Source organism: Giraffa tippelskirchi, chromosome 6, assembly GCF_054371585.1.
Source record: "Giraffa tippelskirchi isolate mGirTip1 chromosome 6, T2T-mGirTip1v1.2.pri, whole genome shotgun sequence".
Classification (NCBI taxonomy): Eukaryota; Metazoa; Chordata; class Mammalia; order Artiodactyla; family Giraffidae; genus Giraffa; species Giraffa tippelskirchi.
The window spans coordinates 41,016,503-41,039,781 of NC_137280.1; the positions used below are offsets into that span (position 1 = coordinate 41,016,503).

General features: G+C 37.3%; 2 protein-coding genes across 4 annotated transcripts in view; both read left to right on the forward strand.

Annotated features, from left to right (window-relative positions):
• Positions 1 to 16,133, forward strand: part of ELOC (elongin C) — a 25,434-nt gene extending 9,301 nt beyond the window's left edge. For all 3 annotated transcript variants that reach the window (XM_081501586.1, XM_081501585.1, XM_081501584.1), the window contains exons 2-4: positions 1,332 to 1,385; positions 5,514 to 5,657; positions 11,677 to 16,133. In XM_081501586.1, the coding sequence (XP_081357712.1) occupies positions 1,382 to 1,385; positions 5,514 to 5,657; positions 11,677 to 11,867 (339 nt within the window). In that variant the 5' untranslated portion in view covers positions 1,332 to 1,381 and the 3' untranslated portion in view covers positions 11,868 to 16,133. The remainder of the gene's footprint in view (positions 1 to 1,331; positions 1,386 to 5,513; positions 5,658 to 11,676) is intronic.
• Positions 16,134 to 17,536: 1,403 nt separating this feature from the next.
• Positions 17,537 to 23,279, forward strand: part of UBE2W (ubiquitin conjugating enzyme E2 W) — a 122,692-nt gene continuing 116,949 nt past the window's right edge. The window contains exons 1-2 of the mRNA XM_081501652.1: positions 17,537 to 17,634; positions 20,240 to 20,340. The gene's annotated coding sequence lies outside the window, so the exon portion shown is untranslated. The remainder of the gene's footprint in view (positions 17,635 to 20,239; positions 20,341 to 23,279) is intronic.

Consider the following 23,279-nt stretch of genomic DNA (forward strand, 5'->3'; position numbering starts at 1 on the left):
CCTGTCTAGGTTTAAATGCTCATGTTGCCACTTAAGCTATGGAAGCCTTGAGTAAGTAGAGCAGCCTCTTAAGTGTTTTTTAGTCTCTACAACGGTAATGACAGTTTCCCTGTAGAAGTATTGTTTTAAAATAAGATAATGTATGCAAGGCATTTTAATGCAGTGTTTATACTCATTAGACCCTCAACTTGGTAATAATGTTATATTGCCTGCTTTAAACATGGCCCTTTAAATATTTCCCTCCATTCTTGGAGAGTGTTCTAGACTAACATTTAATTTTTACTCCTACTCTGTCACTACCTGGAACAAATCATTCAGCCTTGCTATACATCAATGGTACCATTTTTTAAGGTGAGGGATTACATAGGTTTAGGGCTTCCCTGGTGGCTCAGATGATAAAGAATCTGCTTGCAGTGCAGGAGCCCCAGGTTCAGTCCCTGGATTGGGAAGATACCCTGGAGAAGGGAATGGCTATCCACTCTGGTAGTCTTGCTGGGAGAATTCCATGGACAGAGTAGCCTGGAAGGCTACAGTCCATGGGGTTGCTAAGAGTCAGACACAACTGAACAACTAACACTTTAACTTGACATAGGTTTATTGGTCAGGAATTTCTTAGAGAACAGGGTAATTAGGATATGCTGTTTTCCTGGCAATGACATAAAAATAATGTTGGGACAAATAAAATCCTCCTTGGAAGAAATGCTGTTAAAATACAAATTGCTGAAAATATGAGCTCTTTTCCTTTACCAATCATTTCTTTTGTAAAATGTAAGATTTCTCAAAAATTAATTTTTAATTCCTTCATTGTTAAATCTCAGAACTTTGGTAGCCTCTGTGCAGAACAGATGGAACAGTAACCTATATTATAGACGTGCACACTTACCTAAGAAGAGAGCAGGCCTTATCTTTTTTATTCTCATGAAAGTCACATCCTTGGGTTGATCGTGTTGTCATTCATTTAGCAAATACTTGCTTTACTGTCTACCAGTGTCTAGCAGATATAATATACAGAGATGATTAAAGCCAAGAGTCTCTTTCAAGTTCAGTTCAGCTCCTAATGAACAACGTCTGTATTTTTAAACTGTTGTCAGAATAGTTACCTTAAAAAGGTAGGAGACAAATCTGTATTTAGAATTCTCTGTCCTGCAGGTGATCTTCTCTCAGATGTTCTGAAACTTGATACTCTTCCCTATTGTGGTGACGGGGAAAGTTACCTCGCTGAGAGAGACCGAGTCCTTGCACTTGTAACACTAAAAGGATGTATTAAATAATAATGGGCGAAAACATGTTATTCTGGCATTGATCTCAATATAGCATTGTTATATTTTCAGGAAACTACTAAAGTTCCTGTGGACACAAAGTAGAATTTCATAAGAACATAATGGGTAAGTTATATAAAAGTAATTTTGTCATTCAGTTAGTTGAAGCTTTCTTCTCAAAACATAGACCTTCAGAGTTGGTGAATGCAAGTAAGAAAATAGAGTGGATTGAAAATTAGTTGTTTATATTAACAGCTATGTTTACTGTATATTTCTGAAAGGCAGATCAGTAACATTATTGTACCAGATTTAATTTGTGATTGCTAGTGAGTAATTGTTACTTAAGAAATTAGAAACTCTCCTAACAGACATTGAAAATGGTTTCATTTCCAAAAAAAACCACCCAAAACCACTAAACGTATAAATTTAAATAGTTGATAATTATTTTTATTTTTGTTCGCAGAGGTTGGTAAAAACTGCTAAAAATTCGTATGCTTGAATAGTCTATGATTTAGAAGTTACTTGCATTTTTGAGTCCCGCAGCTTTTTACTGAAAAATTGTAAGAATAATGCACTGTGGCCTTTACCAATTAATGTTTTGCCGTATTTGCTTTTCCTGTGTGTGTGTGTTTATATACCCACATATACATACAAATCAAATAACCTAAATCAAATCCCTTATGACTATACAGTAGAAGTGAGAAATAGATTCAAGGGACTAGATCTGATAGACAGAGTGCCTGATGAACTATGGACGGAGGTTCGTGACATCGTACAGGAGACAGGATCAAGACCATCCTCAAGAAAAAGAAATACAAAAAAGCAAAATGGCTGTCTCAGGAGGCCTTACAAATAGCTGTGAAAAGAAGGGAAGCGAAAAGCAAAGGAGAAAAGGAAAAATATACCCATGTGAATGTAGAGTTCCAAAGAATAGCAAGGAGAGATAAGAAAGCCTTCCTCCGTTATCAATGCAAAGAAATAGAGGAAAACAATAGAATGGGAAAGACTAGAGATCTTTTTAAGAAAATTAGAGATACCAAGGCAACTTTTTATGCAAAGATGGGCTCAATAAAGGACAGAAATGGTATGGACCTAACAGAAGCAGAAGATATTAAGAAGAGGTGGCAAGAATACACAGAAGAACTGTACAAAAAGATCTTCACAACCCAGATAATCATGATGCTGTGATCACTCACCTAGAGCCAGACATCCTGGAATGCGAAGTCAAGTGGGCCTTAAAAAGCATCACTACGAACAAAGCTAGTGGAGGTGATGGAATTCCAGTTGAGCTCTTTCAAATCCTGAAAGATGATGCTATGAAAGTGCTGCACTCGATATGCCAGCAAATCTGGAAAACTCAGCAGTGGCCACAGGTCTGGAAAAGGTCAATTTTCATTCCAATCCCAAAGAAAGGCAATGCCAAAGAATGCTCAAACTACCGCACAATTGCACTCATCTCACACTCTAGTAAAGTAATGCTCAAAATTCTTCAAGCCAGGCTTCAGCAATACGTGACCCGTGAACTTCCAGATGTTCAAGCTGGTTTTAGAAAGGGCAGAGGAACCAGAGATCAAGTTGCTAACATCCGCTGGATCATCGAAAAAGCAAGAGAGTTCCAGGAAAACATCTATTTCTGCTTTATTGACTATGCCAAAGCCTTTGACTATGTGGATCACAATAAACTGTGGAAAATTCTTCAAGAGATGGGAATACCAGACCACCTGACCTGCCTCTTGAGAAACCTGTATGCAGGTCAGGAAGCAACAGTTAGAACTGGACATGGAACAACAGACTGGTTCCAAATAGGAAAGGAGTACGTCAAGGCTGTATATTGCCACCCTGCTTATTTAACTTACATGCAGAGTACATCATGAGAAACGCTGGGCTAGATGAAGCACAATCTGGAATCAAGATTGCCTGGAGAAATATCAATAACCTCAGATATGCAGATGACACCACCCTTATGGCAGAAAGTGAAGAAGAACTAAAGAGCCTCTTGATGAAAGTGCAAGAGGAGAGTGAAAAAGTTGACTTAAAGCTCAACATTCAGAAAACTAAGATCATGGCATCCGGTCCCATTACTTCATGGCAAATGGATGGGGAAACAGTGGAAACAGTGGCTGACTTTATTTTTCTGGGCTCCAAAATCACTTCAGAGGGTGATTGCAGCCAAGAAATTAAAAGACGCTTACTCCTTGGAAGGAAAGTTATGACCAACCTAGACAGCATATTAAAAAGCAGAGTCATTACTTTGCCAACAAAGGTCTGTCTAGTCAAGGCTATGGTTTTTCCAGTGGTCATGTATAGACGTGAGAGTTGGAGTATAAAGAAAGCTGAGCGCTGAAGAATTGATGCTTTTGAACTGTGGTGTTGGAGAAGACTCGTGAGAGTCCCTTGGACTGCAAGGAGATCCAACCAGTCCATCCTAAAGGAGATCAGTCCTGGGTGTTCATTGGAAAGACTGATATTGAAGCTGAAACTCTGATACTTTGTCCACCTGATGCGAAGAGCTGACTTATTTGAAAAGACCCTGATGCTAGGAAAGATTGAGGGCAGGAGAAGAAGGGGACAACAAAGGATGAGATGGCTGGATGGCATCACCGACTCAATGGACATGGGTTTGGGTAGACTCCGGGAGTTGGTTGTGGACAGGGAGGCCTGGCATGCTGCGGTTCATGGGGTCGCAAAGAGTGGGACACGACTGAGCGACTGAACTGAACTGAACTGATACATAAAAAACACACATAAGCCTTTTTGCCTGTATTATTTATTTAGTTGTACATGTAATACTCAAGGAGCCTCCCAGGTGGTTCAGTGGTGAAGAATCTGCCTGTCGATTCAGGAGCTACAGGAGACTCTGTTTCGATTCCTGGGTTGGCAAGATCCTCTGGAGTAGGAAATGACAACCCTCTGTAGTATTCTTGCCTGGAGAATTTCATGGACAGAGGAGCCTAGTGGGCTGCAGTCGATGGGGTCACAGAGTTGGCCACAACTGAGCATGCAGCACGTAAAACTCCATACTAAATACTTAAGCATGCATCTCCTGATTCAGTCCATATTCAAAATTTCAGTTTCTTCAATAGTGTTCTTCACAGTGGGTTTATTCTTTTTAAATCGAGGGTCCAGTCAATGATTACTTGCTGTATTTATTTATCTTTGTCTCCTTTAAATAGTTTCCTACTTTAGAGATTGGGTGAGGAGTGAAGTCTTTCCTGGCACATTTAAATTTAGATTTGTCTGAATGGTTCCTCCCGATTAGATTCAGATTAAACAATTTTGGTAATGGTAGAACATAAGTGATTTTGATATTTATTAATCTCAGTTTTAGGAATTTGTATTAACAGATGAATGAGTGAATGTATGTTTGTAATTAAACAGTGCTTCAGCTTCTGTACTTCTCACTAAGGCTTCCTGAGTTTTTCGAATAAGCCTTAAAATGTTTTCCTTCAAATATTGGTAATCATAGAAATTAAAATTCTGTCAGTACAAACGTATAAAGTTATATATGTGAGAAAAGATTATAAACAGTTGTATAAAAATACATACTCCCTCAAAAAGTTACATTGCACAAACTCCTCTGGCTAAAGCCAGCATGACGGCAGGGGAGGTAGCTACTAGCTACCTCACCTGTGCTTTGAATTTTTAAAGATGATACTTGTCTATATTTATTACTTCAGTACTCATGCAATAGTTTAAACTGAGCAGTAAAATATTTTGATCATTTTTTATGCATCCAGAGTAAAATGCTAAGTAAAGAAAGCCCTAATTTTGAGAATATGGGCTTGTCAGAAGTTGCACTCACACGGCATACAAACATCTATTCCCAAATACAGTATGCATTTTATTTTTAAAATGAGTATTTCAAGTGACAGATTTAAAGTTTTACTATTTGAATGTTTTCTTTTAGTCTTAAATTCAAATGTGCTGCTATGTTCACGAATTGTTACTGTTCCCTTGAAAGTACTGGTACATTTTCATCTCAAGGAAACATTCTTGGGAGTTCCTTGGTGGTCCAGTGGTTAGGACTCAGCACTTTTCCCTGCCATGGCCCAGACTCAATCCCTGGTCGGGGAACTGAGATCCTACAAACTGTGCGGCCAAAATATTTAGAGACTGGTTGTATAAGAAGTTAAAAACTTTAAAATCTCGGGAAGTGGTCCAGGTCTGAGTTATTCAAATACTAACTTTGGTAAACCTGTTTGTTTTTAATCTGTTTTGTGAGTCAGAAATCATTTTACTACTTATTTACTTTAGATGGAGAAGAGAAAACCTATGGTGGCTGTGAAGGCCCTGATGCCATGTATGTCAAATTGATATCTTCAGATGGCCATGAATTTATTGTAAAGAGAGAACATGCGCTAACATCAGGAACAATAAAAGCCATGTTGAGTGGCCCAGGTGGGTACATTTCTTTATTTACTCTTAATATATTGTATCTTCACTTTTAATGTTTGATGGATGTGATTTAAGTTGAATTAAATAACTCATTAAGAGAGAGACAGTAACTGTTCTAACATTAATTATTGCATAGTTATGTTGCATTCCCTGGTGGCTCAGATGGTAAAGCATCTACCTGCATTGCAGAAGACCCAGGTTCAATCCTTGGTTGGGGAAGATTCCCTGGAGAAGGGAATGGCAACCCACTCCTGTATTCTTGCCTAGAGAATTCCATGGACAGAGGAGTCTGGCGGGCTACAGTTCATGGGGTCGCAAAGAGTCGGGCATGACTGAGCAGCTAACACTTTCACTATGTTGCATTGGGGAAAAAATGGCATCTGCTATTTCCTGTTTTCAGTTATTTACTGCAGTTTTATTAAGACCAAACTGATTATTTTGTAACAGGAAAGATCATTTCCCTGTGTTAGTTTCTGTGATGAGTTCACCACAGAAGGACTATGATTGGTGATTTGTGCTCCTGGTTACATATGAAGTTTATATAAGTTACTGCCTCCCAAATATCTATTCTTAACATTTTACCTTAAGAAAGTTTTTGCCTCCCAAATATCTATTCTTAACATTTTACCTTAAGAAAGTTTTTCTTGAGGATTGGAATTTCTGGAGCATACAATAATTCTATGCTTAACTCTTAGAGAAAATGCTGAACTGTTTGCAATGTGGCTGAACCATTTTATATTCCTAACAGCAGTGTATGAGGGTTCCCGTTTTTCCACATCCTCTCTGACATTGGTTATTTTCTATTTTTCTGATTCTAACCATCTTAGTGAGTGTGAAGTGGTATCTCTTTACATTGTCCTTTGGATTAGCGATTCCCTAATGACTAACGATGTTAAACATACCTTTATGTGCTTTTTGGTCATTTGTATATCTTCTTTTGAGAAACATCTGTTCAATTCTGTTGCCCATTTTTTAACTGACTTGTGTTTGTGAGTTGTTAAGGGTTCTCTATAAATTCTGGGGGGCTTCCTTGGTAGCTTAGCTGGTAAAGAATCTGCCTGCAATGCAGGAGATCCCAGTTCAATTCCTGAGTCAGGAAGATCCCCTGGAGAAGGGATAGGCTACCCACTCCAGTATTCTTGGGCTTCCCTGGTGGCTCAGTTGGTAAAGAATCTGCCTGCAATGTGAGAGACCTGGGTTCGATCCCTGGGTTGGGAAGGTCCCCTGGCGGAGGGCGTGACAACCCACTTCAGTATTCTTGCCTGGAGAAGCCCCATGGACAGAGGAGCCTGGTGGGCTACAGTCCATGGGATCACAAAGAGTTGGACACGACTGAGCAACTAAACACAGCACATAAATTCTGGACACTAGACTCTTACCAGATACATAATTTGCAAATATTTTCTGTATTCTGTAGGCTGTGTTTTTTCTTGATAATGTCTTTTTTTGAGAGGGTTGCTGCATTGGATCTTCATTGTAGCACATGGGATCTTCGTTGCGTCATGTGAGATCTTTTGTTGTAGCACAGACTCTCAAGTTGTGGCATGTGGACTTAGTAGACTCAGTAGTTGTAGTGCTAGGGCTTCATTGCTTCACAGGCATGTGAGATCTTAGTTCCCCAATCAGGGAACGAACCCTCGTCCCCTGCATTGCAAGGCAGATTCTTTTTTTTTTTTCTTTTTAAACTTTTAAAATTTGTACTGAGGTATAGCCAATTAACAATGTTGTGATCATGTCAGGTGAACAGCAAAGGAACTCAGTCATACGTTTGCAAGTATACATTCTCCCCTAAACTTCCTTCTCATCCAGGTTGGCAAGGCAGAGTCTTACTCACTGGACCACCAGGACAGTCCTTTGATAGTGTCTTATGATGTACTAAACCTTTTTTATTTTGATGAAGTCCAATTTATTTTCTCTCTTGTTGTTTGTAATTTATGAATCCTCTCTAAAAATCCATTGCCAAATTCAGTGTCATGAAGATTTACCCTTATGTTTTCTTATGAGTTCTGTGGTTTAAGCTCTAACATTTAGGTCCTTGATACTAAGTTAATTTTTTATATAGTGTGAATCACCTTCATTCTTTTGCATGTGGACATCCCAGTACTATTGGTTGAAGAGACCATACTTTACTCCATTGAATGGTCTTGGCATCCTTGTTGATATCAGTTGACTGTAAGCATGTAGGTTTATTTCTAGACTCTCAATTCTTTCCTGTTGGTATATGTATCTATCCTTATACCGGTATAGCACTGTTTTGATTTCTGCAGCTTTGTAGTAAGTTTTGAAATTAGGAAGTGTTAGGCCCCTAACTTTTTCTTTTTCAAAATTGTTTTGGCTATTTGGGATCCTTTGAAATCCTTTTTTATATCTTTTACTATGGAAATTTTAAAACATAACCCAGATGTGGAGAAAATAGCATAACATACCTTCCTGTACCCATCAACCAGCTTCGGTAGTTATCAGTATTTTGCCAATCTTGTTTCATCTATTCTGACTTGTTTTTAAGAGTATTTGAAGCAAACTCCTGACATAATGCCATTTCACTTGCAGAAATCTATGATTGTTCCTCTGCAAATTCTTTTCTTTCTTTCCTAGACCATCAGTTTTACTAGAGACAAGGTTATTTGTATAATGTCTACATCCAGATTAGACTTAAGTCATGTTTCATCTTGAAAACTTATAATTAGAACTCTGGAGGCTTGATTAAAATCCAGTTCATCTCTCTAACAAGAGTAGTTTATAGGTTTAACTCTTGTATTCCTGTTGTATCGTGTCTTTTAGCAATGCCAAGACTGGTTAGTGGGTTCCAGAGTTATCAAGCTGATTGGTCCATGAGCAGTTCCCCAATCAGTCTTTCATATAATAGTTTTAGCATTCACTTGGGGCTACTGCTGAAATTTACTTCATTCGGAATTATAAAACAGGGATTTTCTAATTCTGTTGTTTCTTCTGCATTTATTACTTAGAATTCTCCAATAAAGAACTGTTTGGTTACCCTGAAATACAATCTGTACAGGGTAAAAAAAAAAAAGGATAAACACTTGATTTTTTTTTCCCTTGTGATGTTTCGGAGTAGCAAATTGGTTCTCCAGCATCTTCCAATAGTAAAGAATGTTTGTTTTGTTTGCATGTATGCATATATATTGGATATTTTTCAGTCCTGTGCAGTCATTTATACTGATGTTCAGATTGCTCCATTTGCTCCATTTTTATGCCAGAGGGGGCACGTCAGGTTGGCTTCTGCGTCCTTGTGACACGGCTTTATTAGTCTTGGATATCTACTGCTTTCTGTGATAACAAAAGTTCTCAGGTTCATTTTGTACATTATTTCTCAATCCTGAAAACAACTTTTTCTAAAGAGCACTGATATTTTTTGTTTTTGGTTGGGTTGGGTTTTTTTGTTTTGTTTTTTTAGTGGAAAATGGTACTTAGAGACCCCTCTCTGGGTGCTAGCAGTACTTATTGCTCCTGAGTTGAATTGCTTTTAGACTTTTCTACTAGACAGAACTAGGATGTACTTGAGGGGGTAAATTCATGAATGCCAACAAAATCTTAGTTAAAAATTAAGATTAGAGAATTTTAACTTCTTTTGTAGGCCTGATCTCCTTTTACTTAAAACCAACTTTCATGTAAACAATAGTTTACATGAAAAGGAATGTAATACTGATACATGTGCCTTCAAAACATTATACTAAGTGAAAGAAACCAGACATGAAAGATCAAATGTTGTATAATTCCATTTGTATGAAATATCCAGAATAGATGATTTCATAGAGATGGAAAGTAAATCGGGGTTTTCTAGAGACTGGGGTGTGGGGGGAGGTGGGAAATAATTGCTTAAAGAGTGTGTGCGTGTGTGCTCACTTGTTCAGTTGTGTCCTACTGTTTGTGGCCCCATAGATCATAGCCCATTAGGCTTCTCTGTCCATGGGATTTTTCAGGCAAGAATACTGGAGTGGGTTGCCATTCCTACACCAGGCGATCTTTCCAACCCAGGGATTGAACCTGGGTCTCCTACACTGGCTGAAGAATTTACTGCCACCTGGGAAGCCCTGCTTAAAGGGTACAAGGTTTTATCTGGGGCGACAAAAATGTTTTGGAACCAGATAAGAGTGGATGGCTGCTCAGCACTGTGAATGTACACTGAATTACACATCTTAGATGGGGACTTTATGTTATGTGCATTTCACCTCGAAAAAAGCACTGTTTGTCTAGTGTCAAAGGCTTAACAACTGCCTATTGGTAATATTTCATGCATATGTTCAAGCAAGAGAGTTGTAGTTATTGGTAAACAAAAGCTAACTTCATTGCTATGAATTATTTGTTGACTCCTTCTCTCCTTTTTCCTCATTCCAGCCTACCCCTAACCAATAAATGTTAATAGAAAACTTTTAAAATACACTTTTCTCAGAAAGTACATTTTTCTGTCTTTTTTTATTCAGTGCACAGTGCTAATGCTAGATGATCAAGAAAATATTTTTTCCCAATAGTAAAGGCTAAATTATCTTGTTTGTATAGCTAAAGAAATTTTGAGAGATCACTAAAAACAGTTTATGAACTGTTATTAAAGGAAAACATAATGGTTTATGAGATCTCATTAACATGATGATGTTTTTAAAAACTAAAGAGGAAAACAGTGGATTTACTTCCTTGAAGAGACTTTTTAAAATTAGTGTTTCACTTATTGTTTATATTTACATGGCAACATAGCACAGAGCTCCCTCCTGATTATCCGTAAATACTCGATTCCCTAGACTAGTGGTCCCTAACCTTTTTGGCACCAGGGACCAGTTTCCTGAAAGACAATTTTTCCACAGACTTGGGGTCTGGGGTCAGGGAGTAGTTTGGGGATGATTCATGCATTACATTTAATATGCTCTTTATTTCTATTATTATTGCATCAGCTCCCCCTCAGATCATTAGGCATCAGGTCCTGGAGGCTGGGGACTCTTGACCTAGACTGAATCTTCTTAATAAAGTTTTTTAGGTTTCTGCTCCTTCATTTGATGCAAGTTGGGTTTATTCTTTTTGTGTTGTATTAGTCTGCCATAACAAAATATCAGTGACTGAATGATTTAAACAGAAATTTAATTTCTCACAGTTCCAAAGGATAGGAATAAAGATTTGGCAGGGTTGGTTTTTTTCTGGGGCCTCCCTCCTTGCCTTGTAGATAACTGTCTTCTCCCTGTGTCTTCACATTGTTGTCTAACCTCTGTGTGTCTGCAACCTAACCCCCTGTTCTGATAAGTGAAAGTTGCTCAGTCATGTCTGACTCTTTGCAACCCCATGGACTGTAGCTGTAGCTTGCCAGGCTCCTCTGTCCATGGAATTCTCCAGGCAAGAATACTGGATTGGGTAGCCATTCCCTTCTCCAGGGGATTGTCCCAACCCAGGGATTGAACCCAGGTCTCCCAAATTGCAGGTGGATTCTTTGGGCTCTAAGTATATATTTAACTTTATAAGATAGTGTCAGACTGTTTTCCGAAGTGGTTGTACTGTTTTACATTGTATCTGGCAATGTCTGTAGAGTTTAAGTTTCTTGCCATATTTTGTTTTGGGGAATTTTAATTTACTTTATCTCTTTCTCCATATGTATGCGTGTGCATGCTCAGTCATCTCTGGCTCTTTGCAACCCCACGGACTATAGCCTGCCAGGCTGCCCTGTCCATAGTATTTTCCAGGCAAGAATACTGGAGTGGGTTGCCATTTCTTACTTCATTCTCCAAATGACTGGAGGTTTCTTGGTTTGTTTTATTGGATTAGCACTTTGATGATAAAGTTATGAATTTTCAAAGAGCCAAAATTCTCTTTGCAGATGAACAAGGTAGAAGTCTAAAGTCAAAAAACATGACATTAAAAGTTCTGATAAGGATATCAGTCAAGTTGGTTCAGGGTCTGAATTACTTGTCTCCAAACATCGTCCCATTTAGAAGTATTGGGAGTTAGGAATTTTGGAGGAACATAGGAATTTGGAGGAAAACACAGTTCAGCCCATATATCACAAATTCCTTTTCTTTTCCAGGTCAGTTTGCTGAGAATGAAACTAATGAAGTCAATTTTAGAGAGATCCCTTCACATGTGCTATCGAAAGTATGCATGTATTTTACCTACAAGGTTCGCTACACTAACAGCTCCACGGAGATTCCTGAATTCCCAATTGCACCTGAAATTGCACTGGAACTGCTGATGGCTGCGAACTTCCTAGATTGTTAAATAAAATAAATTATAATAAACTGTTAACTCTTTTTCAGTATTTAATACCTGTAGTTCAGTTAGTGATTTTTTCATATATAGCATGTTGCCTGTGTGCAGTTGAACTTTAAAGTTCATTGCAAAGCAGATTATCTTCTGTTCTTTTGCATAGCAATCAGAGTTGAAGTTTGTTTGCTACATCAACAAATTAAGGACATTTTCACAAATTGAGAAATAAACAAATATACCAATTCGTAGGTGGTTTTGCCTTATCCTTTGGATGTGATTTTTTAAAATTAGAGAAGTGATGATACAGTAAATGCTGAAATGTAGGCATAAATTGAACACGTTCTACAGGTAAATAACGGGGCTACGTATTTTTATGTTTTTAGTGTTTTTTTAAAAAAACCTATTCTGATCTTATAGCTGTCATTAGCATTACTAGAGTTATGCAATTGCATATAATTGCATTATAAACATGTTTATAACTTAGCCAAAATATTGATTTTTATAACTGTCAAAGACATGAGAGTTAAAATTTCTTATGTGTCTTTTGATAAACTGCAGTATTGTTTTAAGTATATCTTGTCTTTTTGTTTATTGCTACAATTTAAGAACTTTATTTAAAATCAGTTTTGGAAGATTATTAGGTACAGCTTTTGGAGCAGGGACTTTTTGAACTATAGCCACATGGTCAACAAGTAAATTACACGTGCATTTGGTTTCATGTACATGCATTTGGTTTCATGTACATTGTGCATTTCGGCCATTCCAAAGTACTGTACTTCCATTGACTATAAAGTTTCCTTTGCGATATTCATTCTCACATAGTCCCTTGTAGGTACACGTCTCATTATTTAAATATGCTTTAAAAGACTCATGAACTTCATCTAGATCCTAAGAACAAGACTTCTCTGAACTATTTTAGTCTTCCTCCATTCAGCTGAAATGTTATAAAATACTAAAACCTGAAGAGATGCAGTGCAGATCTTATAATGCACTTTGATAAAGTTTATCATCTTCTGTTAACGCATTTCCCAAGGATGTCGTAATCTGGGTCTTCTGCTGAAGTCAAACTTACAAAAGAGGTCTTTCAGCTTCTATACTAAGACAAAAAATTTTTTTAAGAACTATAAGAGTGTCTCTGCTTAGCCATGGGAAAAGAAGCACTTGAGTTGGATTTACTATAGTCTTTATCTTAGTAGTAAAACAAAACTGTTACTACAGGGTCTATAAATCATCAGCTTACTTCTTTGAGACTGGTTTAATATGGACCAGTTTTTCTGGAACCTGCAAAGACCATAAACAACCAAGATCTATAAAAGTAGTTTTTCCACTTAGAAGACCTAACATTGTACTTTCCAGCTTATTGAAAGCAATTAAATATAAATGTTAATTGCATATATTTTAGTAACTTCTTAAGACATACTGGTACATATTTTAGTATAGAAGATTATCAAGTACAAGAATTATATCCTGCTACTTGGTGACAAATAATGCCAATTATAAACCTAAAATGGTGATCTAAAGGTCAAGGTAATAGCTAGAATAAAGTTTAACTTTGACCCATTTTAGTAGGTTACTTTGTATGTTAGATCCAGAAGTAACCTCAAGTTTAAAATATTGAAAAAGAATTGAAAGATTAGGAAAACTGTGTATCTTGTGGCAAATGATACTTGCATGTTAATAAAGACTATTGACTGAAAGGTTTGATGAACACTTGGTGTTTGATCTTTTTAGCTTTAATTTTCTGTTTTTCTGAGGATGTATTGAAACTATTTGCTTCAGTACATCTGTCACATGACAATAGTAGGAATTTTTATTTGGTTAAATTTAACAGATAATTTTATATAGTGTTGAAACCTTAATGGTTTTCTGACACTTGGTAATTGGTTTACTTTTCGAATTAAGTGCATATCTCCCCGATATTTTTTTCTGCACAGAGGATAGCACCACATAATCGTTTTGTTTTATTCAGTTAGTATTTCATTTTGTATTGTCTAGATTATTTATGCTTTTAGATTGCTTATCTTTCTTACAATTATTATTGGCAGATAACAGTCTCCTTTTGAAGACCTATTAATATTGTTGAGAGATACAGTTTACTATAAGCGGTAAATTTAGCTCATGTTAAAATAGAAATACATTTAGAGACATCTTGCTATGTACGGAGTTGTCATCTTAGCTCTGAATCATTTTGCTAAATTTATTAATTATTATTCTTTCAAAATAGTACAGATATTCTGAGAAATAACTAAAATTACTGTTTAAGATTGAAGATGTTTAACCCTCATAATTCCTATCTATGTAGAGGAAAATTCATACAAATTAACAAAGCTGGGATATATTTAGACTTAGCAGTGCTAAGTTGAGCCTCTATTTAGTTTTATCTAATTTTGGTAAAACATAAGATCTGGAAATCAATAGATACCATCAACTTTATATATAGTGTTCTATTTGCAATTTTTAATCTGGTTTAATTCCAGGCTAGTCATATTTGTGGTAAGATTTTGTATTCCTATTAGATTAAACTCTTTAAGTATTATATCCAGTGGTTTAAACAAATTATTAGTCTGAAAGATTCTGGTATATCATAGCACCAAACTAAGAGTTAAAAAGTCTTATGCTAATAAGCCATGTGATCTTGAGCAAGTGACTGGGTCTTAATTTCACATCTAGGGAATTAGGAGACCACACATCAATAGGGTGATGTTGGCCATGTTTTTTAATGAACAAACAAGATTGTGTTTGTCGATGTTGCTTAAATCAAAAATTGTAACATTACAGATGATCAGAAGAATTATAAATAAGAAAAAAGTTTTCTTGCATTTTCTAAGTAGCAGTCTATAAATTTCAATTTTTTCTGCTTTCGATTAAGCATTAAATATTACACATCAGTACTAAATAGATTAATTTAGAATCCTTGTTTTCTATTGCCTGCTATATAAAGAAAATTCCATTTTAGCTGTGGTCATCATTAACTTTGTGATACAAACAGAAATTTATATGCCATTTCCCTACCAGTAATATTTGATGCCAGGTCAATCCAAAATTCAGTTTTCGTTTATGCTCAAGTTTATTAATTTACCCTGAATTAGATACATAAATAATTTTTTGTTTACGCCATGTTTTTTTAGCTGAAAACAAGACTGTTTCAAAATGCCTTGTAGAATACTCCATTTCCTTTCTCCGCATTCCCTCCCCCTGCACACACACACACAGTGTTTTTAATTTGGAAAATTTTTAAATTGCTTTGAGGTAGAACTCTTGGTCTTAATCATCAAATTGTTCTATAAGTTTTGTGTTCATGTAATTATTCTAATATAGGACACAACTGTATCAGTATTTGGAGTTTTCCCCTCTTTCTAGATGCTTACATCATTTTTAATACAAAAGTGTTATTTATCTAGATACATATATGCCAAGACCTTTATTTGTGACAGCATCTGTTGCTTCATTATTTACAGAAGTATGCAGAAGATGATAGCTTGTGATAAGAAAAATTCAAATTTCATGACTTTTTACTCAACCAGAATCATCTAAAATCTTTCCATTTGAACCTTTTATATCATGAAGTAAAGCTGGTGATTAATTCTACTTATGCATACCAGCTGGCCCAGGTCCAGTGTTAGGATTTTTTTTTTAATACATCAGAATTTTAACTAGGCATATGGAATTTTGATGCAAACTTACAAATGTAATTTTCTTTTGAATTAGTATATACTGTATCATTTCTGCTCTTGAAAACTTCCAAGAGTCTGTGCATCCATCTCAAGTATAATTTTGAATTGTAAAATACATTTTCTTCAGACCATAAAAGACCATTTTAGTCTTTCCATAATTTCATTCAGCTGTTTTTGAAAATGTATGTTTCTTTGTTTTCCTACAGCCACCATTTGAATCAGCCAATACATTACTTTTTGTTTTAATGAGGATCAGTAAGGTTAGTCCAAGGTTACAAGCTAATTTACAGTGAGATTCTAGACCCAGATCATAGTTCAAATTAGAACAAACATAGTGCTTAGATTCTAGAAACATTCTATGAATGCTACGTTCAGGAAAAGAAGTCATGTTAAGAGTATTGAAATAATATGCAGAATATTGAAATGGTGGAATTAGAGTAGGGAGTTAATGCATGAGATGTGCTTATAAAATAATAAATGCTTTTTAAAGTATATGACATTTCTATCCAAATGAACATCATCCTTCACTTAGTAGGGCTATTGTTGCTCAAAAATGTTTCTGGAACTGATTTCAGAGCTTATAATAAATGTTCTTTTGAATAGCCTCAGTGGTGGGAGATGCTTTTCTTTCTTTTTTAGATTATTTTCTTTGAATGTTTTGCAACAGTCAGTGTTTTTGATCTAAAACTACTGAATAAAAATGAGTGGCCAGGCAGAAGATACATAATTAAAGGAATTAGAGTAGCTTTCTCATGCAACCAGTTACCATGCCAGCACCATGGCATGTCACAAAGCCAAATGTAAGAAAGCTGCATCAAAGTTGTGATTAAAATGGGTTTTTATACTTGTTATCTTACAGTATAAGACATCATCTATGTTATTTTGTTCAATGCAGCAAGGTTTCCTACAACATCATACAAACAGTTGCTCTGTTATGGGCAAGAGTATGGTCTATCTGATAAGTACCATTTCATCCTTAAATACTTAATGAAAACCTGCATTCCTAAAGAGTGGAGTCCATGAAGTTCCATGGACTGGTGGAATGACAATACAAAAGTCATAAAAAGGCAAGAACTCCTTAAAACTGATTAAATCACAATTTATGTGATTATCCTTATGTGTAACTATATTTTTGTTCTTTTCCTAGTGGCAATTTTTGCTTTATGTATATCAGCTAAAAACTAGGTTGTAAAGCAACAGGAGGGCATTTTGTATTTTGTAAGGATGTCATGTCATCTCTTCCAGTGCTTAGCAGGCTGATTTAAACATGGTAGATGTTCAACGTGTGAGTGCTAAGTCACTTCAGTCATTTCCTTCTCCAGGGGATCTTCCTGACCCAGGGGTCGAACCCGAATCTTAAGTTTCCTGCATTGGCAAGCATATACCACTAGTGCCATATGAGGTTATTATTTACACCAAATTTTAAAATTGTGATTGAGTGATTTTCTAAGGAAAATATAAATTGTGAAAATTAAACCAAGATAAAATCTGAATAACCATGAAAGGAAAATGAAGTAGTTGTCAAGATACTTCTCCCAAAAAAGCATAACATTCTATTATTAAGTTATTTTCTTAAATCTTCAAGGAGCATGATTCACACAGTAAACTGTTCTAACATACAATAAAAAACAGCAAATTTACAAGCCTCTGTTACAAAGCTAGTATAATCCTGACAGCAAATTCTGAGATAACATAGAGCCCCCCACCTTAAAAAAAAAAAAATCCTATAGGCCTATAACACAGGTATATAGAGACAACAGTCCTAAATAAAATACTAGTAAATCAAATCCAGACTGTCATCAGAGAATACTCCACTGTGATTGTTTAGTCTAAGAAAGCAAAGATGGTTTAAGGTAAGAAAATTCATTGATACACATTTACCAAAGGAAAAATGTAGGAGTGTTTCAATAGAGGTTTAAAAATAATTTGGTAAAGCATCGTGTCCACGCCTGATTTTAAACTAATACACTAGGAATAGACTATTTCATTTTTTATTTTATTTTTCAGCTGCACTGCGTAGCAAGCAGGATCTTGGTTCCCCTACCAGGAATCGAACCCATGCCCCCTGCATTGGGAGCACGGGGCCTTAACCACTGGACTGCTGGGTGAGTCCCTCATTTACTATTTTAAAACAACCTCAAGCTAAAGTTACTACAAAAAACATTCATCAGAGACACTCATTAAAAATGAGGACCAACGAACAAGTGTGGGTGAGGATGTGGAGAAGAGAGACACCTCATGCACTCTTGGTGGGAATATAAAATTGTACAGCCACTAGGGAAGACTTGGAGGTTCCTCAAAAAACTGAAAATACAACTACTGTATGATCTGGCATTTCCACTCCTGGGTATTTATCCAAAAACAGTAACTCAAAAAGATACGTGCACCCCCATGCTCATTGAGGCATTATTTATAATAGCCAAGATATGAAAACCTGTGTCCACTAAAGGAATGGATAAAGCATCTGTGGTATATAAATACAATGGAATATTATTCAGCTTTTAAAAAGAAGAAAATCTTGCCATTTGCAACATTATGGATAGATCTAGTGCATTATGGTAAATGACAATAAGGCAAACAAATACATGATCTCACTTATATGTAAAAACAAAACCCAAGCTTACAGAGAGCAGGTTGGTAGTTGGTAGAGGTAAGGGGTGGGGAGTGAGCAAAATGGGTGAAGGGGGTCAAGAGATACAAACTTCCCATTATAAAATGTCATGGGAATGTAATGTACAGCATGTATGTAGTTAGTAATATTATATTGCTAAGAGAGTTCATCTTAAAAGTTCTCATTAAAAGAAAAAAATTTTTCTGTGTACGGTGAGAGATGGTAACTAGATTTAATGTAGAGATATTGCAACATATACAAATATTGAGTCATTACGTTTTACACTTGAAAGTAATGTTATATGTCAATTATATGTCAAAATAAAACACAGAAGAATACTTGCTGTCAGTACACTCTAGCATTTCTTGGAAATATCCAGGCAATGTTGCATTTTTTTTTTAAGTTAGGCATAAATCAGTTCAGTTCAGTCACTCAGTCGCTTCCAACTCTGGTGACCCCATGGACTGCAGCATACCAGGCCTCCCTGTCCATCACCAACTCCCAGAGCTTACTCAAACTCATGTCCATTGAGTCGGTGATGCCATCCAACCATCTCATCCTCTGTCGTCCCCTTCTCCTCCTGCCTTCAGTTTTTCCTAGCATCAGGGTCTTTTCCAATGAGTCAGTTCTTCACCTCAGGTGGCCAAAGTATTGCAATTTCAGCTTCAGCATCAGTCCTTCCAATGAATATTCAGGACTGATTTCCTTTATGATTGACTGGTTTGATCTCCTTGCAGTCCAAGGGATTCTCAAGAGTCTTCTCCAACACCACAGTTCAAAAGCATCAATTCTGCGCTCAGCTTTCTTTATACTCCAACTCTCACATCCATACATGACCACTGGAAAAACCATAGCTTTGACTAGATGGACCTTTGTTGGCAAAGTAATGTGTCTGCTTTTTAATATGCTGTCTAGGTTGGTTATAGCTTTCCTTCCAAGGAGCAAGCATCTTTTAATTTCAAGGCTGCAGTCACCATCTGCAGTGATTTTGGAGCCCCCAGAAATAAAGTCTCTCACTGTTTACATTGTTTCCCCATCTGTTTGCCATGAAGTGATGGGACCAGATGCCATGATCTTAGTTTTCTGAATGTTGAGCTTTAAGCCAACTTTTTCACTCTCCTCTTTCACTTTCATCAAGAGGCTCTTTAGTTCTTCTTCACTTCTGCCATAAGGGTGGTGTCATCTGCATGTCTGAGGTTATTGATATTTCTCCAGGCAATCTTGATTCCAGCTTGTGCTTCTTCCAGCCCAGCGTTTCTTATGATGTACTCTGCATATAAGTTAAATAAGCAGGGTGACAATATATAGCCTTGACATACTCCTTTCCCAATTTGAAACCAGTCTGTTGTTCCATGTCCAGTTCTAACTGTTGCTTCCTGACCTGCATACAGGTTTCTCGAGAGGCAGATCAGGTGGTCTGGTATTCCCATCTCTTGAAGAATTTTCCAGTTTGCTGTGATCCACACAAAGGCTTTGGCATAGTCAATAAAGCAGAAGTAGATGTTTTTCTGGAACTCTCTTACTTTTTCTATGATCCAGCAGATGTTGGCAATTTGATCTCTGATTCATCTGCCTTTTTTAAATCCAGCTTGAACATTTGGAAGTTCACGGGTCCTTTTCATTATAGAGTACTGGAATGCAAAAGTAGAAAATCAAGAGATACCTGGAATAACAGGCAAATTTGGCCTTGGAGTACAGAATGAAGCAGGGCAAAGGCTAATAGAGTTTTGCCAAGAGAACGCACTAGTCATAGCAAACACCCTGTTCCAACAACACAAGAGAAAACTCTACACATGGACGTCACCAGATGGTCAATACCAAAATCAGATTGATTATATGCTTTGCAGCCAAAGATGGAGAAGCTCTATACAGTTAGCAAAAACAAGACTGGGAGCTGACTGTGGCTCAGATCATGAACTCCTTATTGCCAAATGCAGACTTAAATAGGCATAAATACTGGGAAAGAGTAGGAAAAAATATCTGCAGGCAATATAGAATCTCATAGAAAAGTTCCAGAAGTATGAACTGAAAAATTCTGAAATCTAAAAGAAGTAGAAATGTAGTGGGCATTGTGGAATGTTTTGTTTTCTTCTGTTTAGGTTGTACAGCATAGGAATCCCCACCCTGCGTTTAGGAGACACCCATTATCTACATCCAGGTGAAAGTGGCGCCCCCACATACTGCTACAGAAATCGAAAAAGTGAGTTCTTCCCTGCCTCCTGCCTGCCAGGGCATAGGAACATGACCAAGGAACCCTCCACATCCTTCCAATAATTGCCTTTTCTACTTAGGCTTTCAGTTGAGAACTACAACTCTTACAGAATTTGATATTGACGGTAGGTTGCAGGAAACAAATCCTCCAGAAAATGGGGGATCTGATTTTTATTATCTTGCTCAGGTAGAGCCAAAAGTGGGGACAATTCCACAATATTCATAAATGAGAATCTGAAAGCCAAGAGCTCGGGAGGGTTAAATAGCTATTTGAGTTATTTCTTGTCTATTGAGAACAGGGATTTGTGAGCATTCAATGAACCTATCAAAGAACAGAATAGAAGACAACAGGTTTTTATTTTTATTTTTTTGCCAAGTGGCATGCAGGATCTCAGTTCCCTGTCCAGAGATCAAACCCATGCTCCATGCAGTGGAAACTCGAAGCCCTAACTGCTGGACCCCCAGAGAATTCCCCCCAAATCGAAAATCAGTGGTGTGAATTTATATAGCCTGAAAAGTGGAATGGCTGCTTTTAATGATACCGGATAGCTTAAAGAAAGAGTATAACCTCAAATGCCTCAGATTTCATTTCAGGGCACAGCAGGATCCTAGGAAATATCGAGTATTCTGTTCTTTAACCCCAGATAGCTTTTTGATCATTGTAAAACCAAACTTAAGATTGGTCCAATAAGTTGCTAAGTTAAATGTAGTTTAGTTAGGTACTTTGGCCACTGATGCAAAGAGCCGACTCACTGGAAAGTATCCTGATGCTGGGTAAGATTGAAGGCAAAAGGAGAAGAAGGTGGCAGAGAATGAGATGGTTAGAGAGCATCACTGACTCAATGAACATGAGTTTGAGCAATCTTTGTGAGATAGTGAAGGACAGGGAAGCCTGGCATGCTACAGTCCATGGGGTCACAAAGAGTCAGACATGACTTAGCTGCACTGAACTGAACTCAGTATCATGTAAAATTTAGGATACTGATTGAGAAAAGATGCTACCCTAAGAAATTGAGCAGGGGGTCATTTTGAAACCCTCATGATCCTCCTGGACAGTTAAATCAATCTGCCACCATCTTTTGGAAAGAAGGAGGGTCTCCCTTATACCTGAAGATACCCTCTGGGGACAGATAATTCTCATCTCACCTGTCATTGTTACAGGCAGGTCAGGTGGTCTGGCATTCCCATCTCTTTCACAATTTTCCACAGTTGTGATCCACACAGTCAAAGGCTTTGGCATAATCAATAAAACAGAAATAGATGTTTTTCTGGAACTCTCATTTTTCAATGATCCAGCAGATGTTGGCAATTTGATCTCTGGTTCTTCTGCCTTTTCTAAATCCAGCTTGAACATCTGGAAGTTCATGGTTCACGTATTGCTGAAGTCTGGTGTGGAGAATTTTGAGCATTACTTTACTAGAGTGTGAGATGAGTGCAATTGTGTGGTAGTCTGAGCATTCTTTGGCATTGCCTTTCTTTGGGATTGGAATGAAAACTGACCTTTTCCAGGCCTGTGGCCACTGCTGAGTTTTCCAGATTTGCTGGCATATTGAGTACAGCACTTTCACAGCATCATCTTTCAGAATTTGAAATAGCTCAACTGGAATCCCATCACCTCCACTAGCTTTGTTAGTAGTGATGCTTTCTAAGGCCCACTTGACTTCACATTCCAGGATGTTTGGCTCTAGGTGAGTGTGAGTGATCACACCATCATGATTATCTGGGTCGTGAAGATCTTTTTTTGTACAGTTCTTCTGTGTATTCTTGCCCAAGAATTTACTGGGCTATAGTTTTATAATCAAAGGAAAAGTGGGGGAGGAGAGAAGAACTTCTCTGTCTTTCTCGAGCAGGTTGGGCAGGAAAGTTTTCTTGTCCCTACATTGTTAAGCTAGGTCCACAAATTATAATTTTTTTAATGTGTGCAGAGAGCATGTCCTAGGGACCATTAGCTTACTGACCTCACCGGGCAGGACGTGGGGCTCATGCCATCATTGTTTTGTTGTTTGGGAGCATGTCTCCTGCTTCTGTTGCATGGTTTTGTTAACTTAAGCAAGCCTGCTTGATTTTGTGGTGAAGCAAATCTTTCTTTAGTAATCATTAGCTTACAGGGGTCTCCCATCTTTTTTTCTACTCACAGTCTCCTAGTGGGATTAACTATTTAATCACCTACTTTGTCCCTTTACTCTGTCTCTATCCTATGTGTTAACTAATTCCCTTCTTTTTTTTCCCCTACCATCTGTTAGTTGCTCAGTCGTGTCTGACTCTTTTTGACCCTATGGACTGTAGCCTGCCAGGCTCCTCTGTCCAGGGGATTTTCCAGGCAAGAGTACTGTAGTGGGTTGCCATTTCCTTCTCCAGGGGATCTTCCCAACCAGGGATCAAACCCACATCTCCTGCATTGGCAGGGGGTTCTTTACTGTCTTGAGTCACAAGGGAAGCCCACAATTAAGGCCTTACAGAGGTTTAACTTTACAATTAGTCCTTGATGGGATCACAGGAGAACTAGACAAGAAACTGACACCATTTAGAGATCTCAGATTTTTTTTAAACTCAATACTTGGCAAGGTAGTTGCACCTCTTCAGGAGAGGAAGGGTTATTGCTTATTATTCCCAGCTTTGTTGAGATATAATTGACATACAGCACAGTGTAAGTTTATTTATTCATTCCACTGTTGATGGACATTTAACTTGTCTCCAGTTTTGGGCTGTTTCAAGCAATACTGCTATGAAATTTTTTGTACATGGCTTTTAGGGCTTATATATACACATTTTGTGTAAAACCCAGAAGTAAATTTGCAGATTCATAGAGAATGCAGATGTTTGACTTTGCATGTTTTTGACTAACGGTTTCCTAAGTTGTCCCAATTTATGCTTTCACCCAGCAGTGTTTGAAAATTCCGGTTACTCTACATTGTTACCAACCAACAC